The 13,792-nt window shown below is 40.5% G+C and overlaps 1 protein-coding gene across 2 annotated transcripts; it reads left to right on the forward strand.

Moving 5' to 3' along the window:
- Positions 1–1,272: 1,272 nt before the first annotated feature.
- LOC311098800 (nucleotide sugar transporter SLC35D2-like) lies at positions 1,273–13,753 on the forward strand. Of its 2 annotated transcripts, XM_084139375.1 has the most exons (13): positions 1,273–1,495; positions 1,934–1,967; positions 2,108–2,194; positions 4,196–4,263; positions 5,948–6,019; positions 6,120–6,188; positions 8,010–8,112; positions 8,461–8,553; positions 8,701–8,768; positions 12,121–12,199; positions 12,312–12,394; positions 12,570–12,622; positions 13,013–13,753. In XM_084139375.1, exons 1-13 carry the CDS (start codon positions 1,299–1,301, stop codon positions 13,021–13,023), a joined length of 1,017 nt encoding a protein of 338 aa, XP_083995501.1. In that variant the 5' UTR covers positions 1,273–1,298; the 3' UTR covers positions 13,024–13,753. The 2 variants fall into 2 exon arrangements, with proteins under 2 accessions (XP_083995501.1, XP_083995500.1); XM_084139374.1 differs by having other exon boundaries at positions 12,570–13,375.
- The last annotated feature ends 39 nt before the right edge of the window (positions 13,754–13,792 follow it).

Below are 13,792 nucleotides of genomic sequence, written 5' to 3' on the forward strand. Positions count from 1 at the left end.
GGTTTCTCAACTCCACAATTTTTACATCTAGGTGGAGTTGGGTTGCGAAGACTGTGGGCGGGTGGAGTGTACCTCCGACTACATCGAGTCACTGTCAGTCGATTTGAGATAACAGTCGGTGGTTGTATTTAAGGAAAGTTTTATAAAAAATTGTTGATTTCAGCAAACAGAAAGGCATGCAGCTACAGAGGACAAACATAGGTACACTTAACGGTTTAAGAATTTACATTTACAAGTATCAACTAACAGCTACTCAATGTTCAGTCCTCCCACAGTCATCTCTGCTCAACTCCATTGATGTGAAGTACATTTTGGAGTTGAGAACAATTTGGGTACATTCTGGCATGATACATTGTAGCAATGGGCACATTCGAGCGGATTACTTTTGACAAGTCATTGACCATTGTTGGTCACCGCCCTTCAAAGTGTGTTGCATTATGGTTGTAAAAATTGTCCGACTTGCAACCATGTCAACTGCATGAACTTTACAAAAATCATGTGATCAGAGGTCATGCAGTTGTTGATGAAGTCGCCTTCTAGTCGCTGCAGTTGCTTCTCACCAACTGCACTATGCAGCTGTAACCGGTGTGAAATGGCTAGCTAGTTAGCGGTGCGCGCTAGTAGTGTTTCAATCGGTGACGTCACTCGCTCTGAGACCTTGAAGGAGTTGTTTCCCTTTCTATGCAAGGGCTGCTGCTTTTGTGGATCGATGGGTAATGGTGCTTAGAGGGTGACTGTTGCCGATGTGTGCAGATGGTCCCTGGTTCAAGTCCAGGTAGGGGCGAGGAGAGGGATGGAAGTAACACTGTTATGCAGTTATCACCTGCATTGTGGGAGGCCCTATTTGTCAACCAATTTATTTTTATTTATTTTTTGGACCGACATGAATGTGTCCAAATACGTGACTGAAACAGGAACTAATTTTGTTCAATTCTAAAGCTACAGGGGATACAAATGAAAAGTGATATTTGAGACCTCTCTCTAACCAATGATTTGTACACACATTGTTTCCAGTTTGTGAATGTGTGATATGGGGTTATAGAAAAGTTTATTTTGACATTTATACAGACATACTTTTATAAACAATAGCAGCTATGTTAACAGTGGCATGTTGATCTGTGCCTTGCTGTTGGAAAACAACTACAGTTTCCGACTTCAGCTGTCGCAGATGCTTCTCGGTCGACTTTCGTCTACTGTCGGTTGCTCTCGCCTTACCACTCAAACGAGCCCAATGTTTATCACCCAGGCACTGGAAGACAACCCCTCTGAAATCATCATGACGTAGCATTTAGTGAATTATGGCGAAAGTTAGGAAACGTCAACATGTGCAAGTTGAAGGGAAAACCTCGGATAAAAGCTCAGTATCCAAGAATGACAGTAAAGGGATGACGAGCGGGAGATCAGACGTGTTTCTGAAGCTTTTCGCTGCCGGATTTTACGGGCTGAGCTCGTTTCTAATCGTTGTTGTGAACAAAAGCGTCCTCACCAGTTACAGGTATGCCTACAGTAGTCTATGCATGGGCAGTTCGTTGGACTTTGGACACTAATGACAGTGCTAAACACAGAGTGGGGTTGTTTGGTTACTCGGTCTCGGGGTACCAACATCAATGTAGCTGAATGTGGTGTGGCATAAAGCTGTTTTACACACACTTTAATCGTATTAAACATTATCTAAATGTTTTTGCTGACCACAGATTTATGTAGAAAAACACTGACTGCTTTGAATGTCAAACTTGTCATTGTGATTACAGCTTTTTTATTCAGGGTAAAATAAGAATGTTTTATTGCCAAATTACTGCCTTTATTCCTACATGGTATTATAAGTCTATGGGAATTTTCACTGATACTGGCCATAATAGTTATGATAGGAGCCTACTTTGTCATACTGTATGCATTTGCTGAAGTCACATCATTTAATAACTTTTGTTTGCAGATTCCCCTCATCAACATGTGTTGGGATCGGTCAAGTAAGAATGCTCTTCATGAGTTACATCAATTGAAGAGTTGCTTATAAAAGAGCCATTTTATATATATATATATATATATATATATATATATATAAATAATATAACATTTATTACAATATATATATATTTTTTTTTTTCAGATGCTGGCTACAATACTAGTACTAGGAGCTGCAAAGGCAATAGGTGTTATCAAATTTCCAGGTTTGGACAGGAGCATCCCAAACAAGGTTACACAATGATTCCTTTCTATATCCGCAGCATACTATTATAATCTATTGTACATCATCTATGTACATTTTGTTGCTAAGTTTCCAAATGCAACATAATTCAATGACACATCATTCAAGCTGAAGGGAGCTCAATTTCACAGTTTAAATGGCCCTTCTGTTGCTTTAAATTACATACAACCTAATGTACAAAACAGTAATTGGTGGAAATGAAAGTGGGCGGTACATAGCCTCAAGCTGTATTTTGTTTTCCTCACAGAGACCCTCTCAGAAACAGATAAACAATGGTTTCTCTCAGAGTGGAATGTACAGTGGGGAAAAAAGTATTTAGTCAGCCACCAAATGTGCAAGTTCTCCCACTTAAAAAGATGAGAGAGGCATGTCATTTTCATCATAGGTACACGTCAACTATGACAGACAAATTGAGAAAAAAAAATCCAGAAAATCACATTGTAGGATTTTTTATGAATTTATTTGCAAATTATGGTGGAAAATAAGTATTTGGTCACCTACAAACAAGCAAGATTTCTGGCTCTCACAGACCTGTAACTTCTTCTTTAAGAGGCTCCTCTGTCCTCCACTCGTTACCTGTATTAATGGCACCTGTTTGAACTTGTTATCAGTATAAAAGACACCTGTCCACAACCTCAAACAGTCACACTCCAAACTCCACTATGGCCAAGACCAAAGAGCTGTCAAAGGACACCAGAAACAAAATTGTAGACCTGCACCAGGCTGGGAAGACTGAATCTGCAATAGGTAAGCAGCTTGGTTTGAAGAAATCAACTGTGGGAGCAATTATTAGGAAATGGAAGACATACAAGACCACTGATAATCTCCCTCGATCTGGGGCTCCACGCAAGATCTCACCCCGTGGGGTCAAAATGATCACAAGAACGGTGAGCAAAAATCCCAGAACCACACGGGGGGACCTAGTGAATGACCTGCAGAGAGCTGGGACCAAAGTAACAAAGCCTACCATCAGTAACACACTACGCCGCCAGGGACTCAAATCCTGCAGTGCCAGACGTGTCCCCCTGCTTAAGCCAGTACATGTCCAGGCCCGTCTGAAGTTTGCTAGAGTGCATTTGGATGATCCAGAAGAGGATTGGGAGAATGTCAGATGAAACCAAAATATAACTTTTTGGTAAAAACTCAACTCGCCGTGTTTGGAGGACAAAGAATGCTGAGTTGCATCCAAAGAACACCATACCTACTGTGAAGGATGGGGGTGGAAACATCATGCTTTGGGGCTGTTTTTCTGCAAAGGGACCAGGACGACTGATCCGTGTAAAGGAAAGAATGAATGGGGCCATGTATCGTGAGATTTTTAGTGAAAACCTCCTTCCATCAGCAAGGGCATTGAAGATGAAACGTGGCTGGGTCTTTCAGCATGACAATGATCCCAAACACACCGCCCGGGCAACGAAGGAGTGGCTTCGTAAGAAGCATTTCAAGGTCCTGGAGTGGCCTAGCCAGTCTCCAGATCTCAACCCCATAGAAAATCTTTGGAGGGAGTTGAAAGTCCGTGTTGCCCAGCGACAGCCCCAAAACATCACTGCTCTAGAGGAGATCTGCATGGAGGAATGGGCCAAAATACCAGCAACAGTGTGTGAAAACCTTGTGAAGACTTACAGAAAACGTTTGACCTGTGTCATTGCCAACAAAGGGTATATAACAAAGTATTGAGAAACTTTTGTTATTGACCAAATACTTATTTTCCACCATAATTTGCAAATAAATTCATTAAAAATCCTACAATGTGATTTTCTGGATATTTTTTTCTCATTTTGTCTGTACCTATTTTTTTCTCATAGTTGATGTGTACCTATGATGAAAATTACAGGCCTCTCTCATCTTTTTAAGTGGGAGAACTTGCACAGTTGGTGGCTGACTAAATACTTTTTTGTCTTGCATCAGACAATGGAAACAGTGTTCCTGTTCCTGTTTCAACCTGATGAACTACTGTGTCTATAGTAGACTTTTATTCTGTCTTTGCAGATGTTTCCCCTACCTCTTCTGTATGTTGGGAATCAGGTATCAGGACTTCTAGGAACCAAAAGACTCAAGTATGACCTCTTTCTTCTTCATTGACCCTGATAGAATATTCACCACTTTATTTCTATGATATGAAGCATAAGAGTGATTCCTCACGAAATCAGGATAAAAAAGGCCATGATTTGGGGGATTTTTACGACATTGAATCCATAGAATAGTCCTTGTTGACATATATTTGACATTTGTATCTAAAAGCATATTTGAGAAGTAATTAATCAAAGTTGGCATACAGTATTTATTACATTTTGGCCTTACCCAGGCCTCCTGTAAGACTCCATAATGTTTCATCTGTAGGTGCTACATTTACATTACATTTTTAGTCATTTAGCAGACGCTCTTATCCAGAGTGACTAACAGTTAGTGAATGCATACATTTTTTTTATTTTTTTCATACTGGCCCCCCGTGGGAAACGAACCCACATCCCTGCCGGCCAAACCCTCCCCTACCTTCGACGACGCTGGACCAATTGTGCACCGCCCATGGATCTCCCGGTTGCGGCCGGCTGCGACAGAGCCTGGACTCGAACCGGGATCTCTAGTGGCACAGCTAGCACTGCGATGCAGTGCCTTAGACCACTACGCCACTCGGTTTCATATTAAGCTTTTTCCACTTGCTCTATTTAATGAGTAGTATTTTTGATTTCAATAGCATTTTTTTACATTAATTTACGAATATAAAAATATAAACATGAATATTGAAAAAACAGTTTTGGATTTGGCATATTTTTCAATATATTGTTGAACATAATAAACTCTATGGGCATATCACAGTTCCAGAGTGGGATCTCTGCTAGTTTTAAAGTTGTGGCCCATTTTATACAGAGAAATTGTCATAGTAGGCAATGTAACCAATCACAGCCCTCCTTTTACTTGTATCATTGCACATCCTGCAAATCACCAGCAGAGGATGACCGTTTTGAATCCATTTTCACATTCACTCTGTGGGTAATGCTTACAAATTGGATCATATGAAGAAAAAAAAAATGTATGCACTCGGGTCTTCGCCAGGTTCCGCTCACATAGGCTACACAAAGCGGAATAGCGAGAGATAACCGTTTTAGAGCGCTGGAGGTGGGATGAATAGAGCAGCCATTTGTGCATAGTGGCTCCCAGCATAATCTCGACAGACCGACCGAATGAGAGAGGCGTAGCCCCGACAGCCTAGTTTAAGCCTGTTTCAGTGGTCGGTCGCCCCATATTGAGGCTCGTTGCCATAAACTAGCCTACCAAAATTGTACAATGCACCAAAGAGATTTAATAGCCTAATGATAAAGTACGCCCTGGGCACTCACTAACTGTAAGTCGCTCTGGATAAGAGCGTCTGCTAAATGACTAAAATGTTTTTTTTAAATGTAAATAACTCTAAAAGTAGCTCTGGAACTTTGATATGCCATATTACAGAGCAGGTGCCAATGTTTGCTTTGTAGCACCTACATATTAGTGTCTTAAAGGAGGCCTGGGTAAGACCAAAATGTAATAAATATGCCAACTTTGATCAATTATTTCTCAATTATGCCGTTAGATACAAATGTCAAATATATCATATGTCAACAATACTTCCTCCAAATGACCATTCTATGGATTTAAATGAGTGAAAATCCCAATAATCATGGTCTTTTTCTGTCCTGGTTTCATGAGGAATCACTCATAAAGAACACAGTGGTATGATTGTATATATCCTTTTTTCCCTTCCAGTCTACCCATGTTTACGGTTTTAAGAAGATTCTCTATTTTGTTAACCATGTTGGCTGAGGGAATCCTACTGAAGTAAGTTCTCTTCAAATATTAGAAACCCAATATTTGAAATTTCAAAATAAGATTACATTAGATTTTTCATTGGGTGAATAACGTGTTTCATTCCCCACAGAAAGACATTCTCTGGGCCTATCAAGGCAACAGTGTTTGCCATGATCTTTGGAGCCTTTGTAGCTGCAAGGTAATAATTTTACTTGCTTGCTTGCTTGCTCATAGGGTGTCTAGGCCAGGTTGCTTTAAGCAGATGTCTCGCCCGGCAGGTTCAGTTTGTTACCATTGCAAAGTCTAGTACAGTGAGGGAAAAAAGTATTTGATCCCCTGCTGATTTTGTATGTTTGCCCACTGACAAAGATATGATCAGTCTATAATTTTAATGGTAGGTTTATTTGAACAGTGAGAGACAGAATAACAACAACAAAATCCAGAAAAACGCATGTCAAAAATGTTATAAATTGATTTGCATTTTAATGAGGGAAATAAGTATTTGACCCCTCTGCAAAATATGACTTAGTACTTGGTGGCAAAACCCTTGTTGGCAATCACAGAGGTCAGATGTTTCTTGTAGTTGGCCACCAGGTTTGCACACATCTCAGGAGGGATTTTGTCCCACTCCTCTTTGCAGATCTTCTCCAAGTCATTAAGGTTTCGAGCCTGACGTTTGGCAACTCGAACCTTCAGCTCCCTCCACAGATTTTCTATGGGATTAAGGTCTGGAGACTGGCTAGGCCACTCCAGGACCTTAATATGCTTCTTCTTGAGCCACTCCTTTGTTGCCTTGGCCGTGTGTTTTGGGTCATTGTCATGCTGGAATACCCATCCACGACCCATTTTCAATGTCCTGGCTGAGGGAAGGAGGTTCTCACCCAAGATTTGACGGTACATGGCCCTGTCCATCGTCCCTTTGATGCGGTGAAGTTGTCCTGTCCCCTTAGCAGAAAAACACCCCCAAAGCATAATGTTTCCACCTCCATGTTTGACGGTGGGGATGGTGTTCTTGGGGTCATAGGCAGCATTCCTCCTCCAAACACGGCGAGTTGAGTTGATGCCAAAGAGCTCAATTTTGGTCTCATCTGACCACAACACTTTCACCCAGTTCTCCTCTGAATCATTCAGATGTTCATTGGCAAACTTCAGACGGCCCTGTATATGTGCTTTCTTGAGCAGGGGGACCTTGCGGGCGCTGCAGGATTTCAGTCCTTCACGGCGTGCTACCAATGTGCTACCAATTTTCTTCTTGGTGACTATGGTCCCAGCTGCCTTGAGATCATTGACAAGATCCTCCCGTGTAGTTCTGGGCTGATTCCTCACCGTTTTCATGATCATTGCAACTCCACGAGGTGAGATCTTGCATGGAGCCCCAGGCCGAGGGAGATTGACCGTTCTTTTGTGTTTCTTCCATTTGCGAATAATCGCACCAACTGTTGTCACCTTCTCACCAAGCTGCTTGGCGATGGTCTTGTAGCCCATTCCAGCCTTGTGTAGGTCTACAATCTTGTCCCTGACATCCTTGGAGAGCTCTTTGGTCTTGGCCATGGTGGAGAGTTTGGAATCTGATTGATTGATTGCTTCTGTGGACAGGTGTCTTTTATACAGGTAACAAGATGAGATTAGGAGCACTCCCTTTAAGAGTGTGCTCCTAATCTCAGCTCGTTACCTGTATAAAAGACACCTGGGAGCCAGAAATCTTTCTGATTGAAAGGGGGTCAAATACTTAGTTCCCTCATTAAAATGCAAATCAATTTATAACATTTTTGACATGCGTTTTTCTGGATTTTGTTGTTGTTATTCTGTCTCTCACTGTTCAAATAAACCTACCATTAAAATTATAGACTGATCATTTCTTTGTCAGTGGGCAAACGTACAAAATCAGCAGGGGATCAAATACTTTTTTCCCTCACTGTATATAGTTAAACTGTTGAAAAGGGAATTGGCCCCATTAGTGTGGAAATACATGACAAAAAAAAAACATCTCTCACTTGGTAAAAATCTCTGTCTGTTACAGCACTGATTTGGCCTTTGATCTTCAAGGTTATTTTTTCATAATGCTCAACAATGTTCTGACTGCAGCCAATGGGGCCTATGTGAAGCAGAAACTTGACTCCAAGGTAAGTGGATATGTGCCAACAGTTTTTTCCTGTGTATTTGTATTACAGCATAATAAAAGACAGGGAGAGGCCACCTCACTATATATTTACAATACAGTACAGGTACTCATGTTACATGATGTTTTATGTTATGTGTGCACCCGATTGAGACAATGCATGACTTCTGTACTGTATATCTATAAACAATGTGGTCCAGTGTGTCCACACACATATTGATATAAAAACAGACTTGGACAACACATTCCGTATCGATTTGATACCCTCAGCCCCTTTGGGTCTCACCATTGAAGTATTGCCATTGTGTGTTGTGTTAATGTTTTTTCCCTACCTGTATCTATGTATTCATAGGAGCTCGGCAAATATGGGCTGTTGTACTACAACGCTTTATTTATGATCATCCCTACAGTGGCATATGCACATTTCGCCGGGGATCTACAAATGGTAAGAGGTCGTTGTGGGTGTTTGTGTGCGTTGCACACCATGTTTGTGCATAACTGTTATGTGCTGTGAAAAACATCTACTGGCTATTGTTGTCACCATTTAACTGAACCCACGTTTGTGGTGTTGCTTCTCCTGTTTCTATCCAAGGCATTGGAGTTTGAAGGGTGGTCGGACATGCTGTTTTTGTTCCAGTTTGTGCTTTCCTGTGTTCTGGGGTGAGGGTATTGATATTTTCATCATATCATGTTTCATATACTGTAGACAAATGTGCTGAGAATGTTAGTATCTTTGACAATGTATACCTGGTATAAGATTTCACTCCGATAATGAATAATGGTCTGGGACAAGTGATTCGTTGTACAATCGTTTTAATATTGTGCAATGTATTCCTTGCATAAGCATTTACAGTACCAGTCAAAAGTTTGGACACCTACTCATTCCGGGGTTTTTCTTTATTTTTACTATTTTCTACATTGTAGAATAATAGTGAAGACTTCAAAACTATGATATAACACATATGGAATCATGTAGTAACCAAAAAAGTGTTAAACAAATAAAAATATATTTTATATTTGAGATTCTTCAAAGTAGCCACCTTTTGCCTTGATGACAGCTTTGCACACTCTTGGCATTCTCTCAACCAGCTTTATGAGGTAGTCAACTGGAATGCATTTTCAATTAACAGGTGTGCCTTGTTATTATTTTTTTTTATTTTTATTTTTTTTGTCATTTAGCAGACGCTCTTATCCAGAGCGACTTACAGGAGCAATTAGGGTTAAGTGCCTTGCTCAAGGGCACATCGACAGATTTTTCACCTAGTCGGCTCGGGGATTAGAACCAGCGACCTTTCGGTTACTGGCACAACGCTCTTACCCACTAAGCTACCTGCCGTTATAAGTTAATTTGTGGAATTTCTTTCCTTCTTAATGCGTTTGAGCCAATCAGTTGTGTTGTGACAAGGTAGGGGTGGTATACAGAAGATAGTCCTATTTGGTAAAAGACCAAGTTCATATTATGGCAAGAACAGCTCAAATAAGCAAAGAGAAACGACAGTCCATTATTACTTTAAGATATGAAGGTCAGTCGATCCGGAAAATGTCAAGAACTTTGAAAGTTTCTTCAAGTGGAGTCGCAAAAACCATCAAGCGCTATGATGAAACTGCCTCATGAGGACCGCCACAGGAAAGGAAGACCCAGAGAAACCTCTGCTGCAGAGGATAAATTCATTAGAGTTAACTGCACCTCAGATTGCAGCCCAAATAAATGTTTAACAGAGTTCAAGTAACAGACACATCTCAACATCAACTGTTCAGAGGAGACTGCGTGAATCAGGCCTTCATGGTCGAATTGCTGCAAAGAAACCTACTACTAAAGGACACCAATAAGAAGAAGAGACTTGCTTGGGCCAAGAAACATTAGACCGTTGGAAATCTGTCCTTTGGTCTGATGAGTCCAAATTTGAGATTTTTGGTTCCAACCGCTGTGTCTTTGTGAGACGCAGAGTAGATAAGATCTGGTGCAACCAATTACCTTCAGAAGTCACATAATTAGTTAAATAAAGTCCACCTGTGTGCAATCTAAGTGTCACATGATCTGTCACATGATCTCAGTATATATACACCTGTTCTGAAAGGCCCCAGAGTCTGCAACACCACTAAGCAAGGGGCACCACCAAGCAAGCGGCACCATGAAGACCAAGGAGCTCTCCAAACAGATCAGGGACAAAGTTGTGGAGCAGTACAGATAAGGGTTGGGTTATAAAAAAATATCCGAAACTTTGAACATCCCACGGAGCACCATTAAATCCATTATTAAGAAATTGAAAGAATATGGCACCACAACAAACTTGCCAAGAGAGGGCCGCCCACCAAAACTCACAGACCAGGCAAGGAGGGCATTAATCAGAGAGGCAACAAAGAGACCAAAGATAACCCTGAAGGAGCTGCAAAGCTCCACAGCGGAGATTGGAGTATCTGTCCATAGGACCACATTAAGCCGTACACTCCACAGAGCTGGGCTTTACGGAACAGTGGCCAGAAAAAAATAAGCAAACACGTTTGGTGTTCGCCAAAAGCCATGTGGGAGACTCCCCAAACATATGGAAGAAGGCTAAAATTGAGCTTTCTGGCCATCAAGGAGAACGCTATGTCTGGCGCAAACCCAACACCTCTCATCACCCCGAGAACACCATCCCAACAGTGAAGCATGGTGGTGGCAACATCATGCTGTGGGGATGTTTTTCATCAGCAGGGACTGGGTAACTGGTCAGAATTGAAGGAATGATGGATGGCGCTAAATAAAGGGAAATTCTTGAGGGAAACCTGTTTCAGTCTTCCAGAGATTTGAGTCTGGGACGGAGGTTCACCTTCCAACAGGACAATGACCCTAAGCATACTGCTAAAGCAACAATTGAGTGGTTTATGGGGAAACATTTAAATGTCTTGGAATGGCCTAGTCAAAGCCCAGACCTCAATCCAATTGAGAATCTGTGGTATGACTTAAAGATTGCTGTACACCAGCGGAACCCATCCAACTTGAAGGAGCTGGAGCAGTTTTGCCTTGAAGAATGGGCAAAAATCCCAGTGGCTAGATATGCCAAGCTTATAGAGACCTACCCCAAGAGATTGCAGCTGTAATTGCTGCAAAAGGTGGCTCTACAAAGTATTGACTTTGTTTCACATGAAAAAATATTTTGCATATTCAAAGTGGTAGGCATGTTGTGTGAATCAAATTATACAAACCCCCCAAAAATCAATTTTAATTCCAGGTTGAAAGGCAACAAAATAGGAAAAATGCCAAGGGGGGTGAATACTTTTGCAAGCCACTGTATTTAGAATTCAAGGCACACTTAACCAGCATGGCTACCACAGCATTCTGCAGCGATACGCCATCCCATCTGGTTTGCGCTTAGTGGGACTATCATTTGTTTTTCAACAGGACAATGACCCAAAACACCTCCAGGCTGTGTAAGGGCTATTTGACCAAGAAGGAGAGTGATGGAGTGCATCAGATGACCTGGCCTCCACAGTCCCCCGACCTCAACCCAATTGAGATGGTTTGGGATGAATTGGACCGCAGAGTGAAGGAAAAGCAGCCAACAAGTGCTCAGCATATGTGGGAACACCTTCAAGACTGTTGGAAAAGCATTCCTCATGAAGTTGGTTGAGAGAATGCCAAGAGTGTGCAAAGCTGTCATCAAGGCAAAGTGGCTTCTTTGAAGAATCTCAAATATAACATATTTTGATTTGTTAAACACTTTTTTGGTTACTACATGATTCCATATGTTTTATTTCAGAGTTTTGATCTCTTCACTATTATTCTACAATGCAGAAAATAGTAAAAATAAAGAAAAACTCTCGAATGAGTAGGTGTGTCCAAACCTTTGACTGGTACTGTAGGTGGACAATTTGGTTGTCATAGAAGAGTTTCTAGAAGCCTCACAACAACATTGTCAACCACAATTAGTGTCAACATTTCTTCTGAATCAAATGTAGTCAAATGATTGTTTAATAAGATATCATATATGGATGATTAATTCCTAACATCTTTTGTTCTCTGTTTTGGCAGCTTTGTTTTAATGTACTCCATTGTGCTTTGCACTCAGCACAACTCGGCATTGACCACCACCATAGTGGGCTGTATTAAAGTAAGCCATCACTAAGTCGTTTTTATCATTGCAACCCAAACACTTACAGCATTTACATTGTTATACACTGTCGTGACTAAAGTATTGACCGCTGTTTTACTTCCTTCCACAGAATATTTTAGTCACGTACCTTGGAATGGTCTTTGGCGGAGACTATATTTTCACCTGGGCCAACTTCATTGGATTAAACATCAGGTAAATGAATATTCTTCATTCACCTTAATTCTGAAAGTACGGACATTCTCTTTTCTACTTCCGACTATTTCTACGCCCTATTTACTGAAGTGTGCTGGGGTTTTTCCTTATGTCATTGACTGAAGAGATGCCGTGAGAGTTTAATTTGAGCATCCTTCTCTTATTGTCTCCCTAGCATTGCTGGCAGTCTGGTGTACTCCTACATCACGTTCACAGATGAACAATCAAGTAAGCAAAGTGAAAAGATTAGCCAGGAAAATGAGATTACAAATCCTACGTGCCATTGTGTGAGAGTTGGTGAAAACAAATGAGATTTTTATTGTTTTTCATTTCTAACAGATTTGTTTTATTTTCCTCTCCAAATGGTACTGTTATGTAAAGTATGTTCAATAAAAACAGCTGCTCAACTTTCCCATTGGCTGATACTTGGCATCGCAAAAAACAGGCAGTAAAAAGGACTGTGTGCTTGAAATCCTAGATTTGGTCCATAGTTAATGCTATTTTATATTATTCTTATTCTATTTATATAGCCATAGTAATATTAATATATTTTATGTTTCTACTCATTTCACTTTATGGACAATACATTTCTGAAATGTTTACTTGTCATTTCAACAGAAAAGCCGTAAATGTGGGTGCCACTGGAAGGTTGGAGGTGGAGATGGACTCTTTGTAAGACATGTACTGTATGTGTATGTAAAACATTTTGAGGACTTGGGTGTTTCGATCCATGAACATTTATTTACCTTTGGCCACTATTTCAGGATTTTCTAATAATCATATCTAATAATTATACTATCATGAGACTGAATCAAGTGTTCTAGACGATTTGTGCCTAATCAAGTAAATACAGTAACTATGGCCGGAATTCAATAAAAGACACGTTGTAGCACTGTAAACATATTTTCCGCTTGAGCCAACATCTGCAGCTTTTACCATGAATGAGATCTCCACAAACATCTGGGAAATTGACTTTTAATTGTCGGTTCTGCAATGCACTTGTCGACAATGCGCCTCTGATTCTCGGCCTGTTTATTCACATTGCCATTGAATTATTTGATTATGCAATGAGCCATTTTATACTTTTGTTTATTCAAAAAAGTTTTACATGTACAAAAAAAAGTGTTATATTTTGTGAACCTAATTTCTAAGCAAAGCGCTTTACATTTTTTACTAGTATGTTCAACATTGTCAACCTCGGAAATGTAAGTTGCTATGTTGGTTACATGCATATTTCAAATGTTGAAATATGGCTAGGTTTCATTTCCTGTCACACTGATGAAAAATGTATGAAAACTCCCCCACTTTTACCTTGTCCAAATCATAATTAAAATCAATTTTCCTACCCTCTAAAATCATTAGATTTTATCATTGATAAAGTGCCTAATTTGCAGTTAG

Source organism: Coregonus lavaretus (assembly GCF_964263955.1).
Source record: "Coregonus lavaretus genome assembly, chromosome: 23".
Classification (NCBI taxonomy): domain Eukaryota; kingdom Metazoa; phylum Chordata; class Actinopteri; order Salmoniformes; family Salmonidae; genus Coregonus; species Coregonus lavaretus.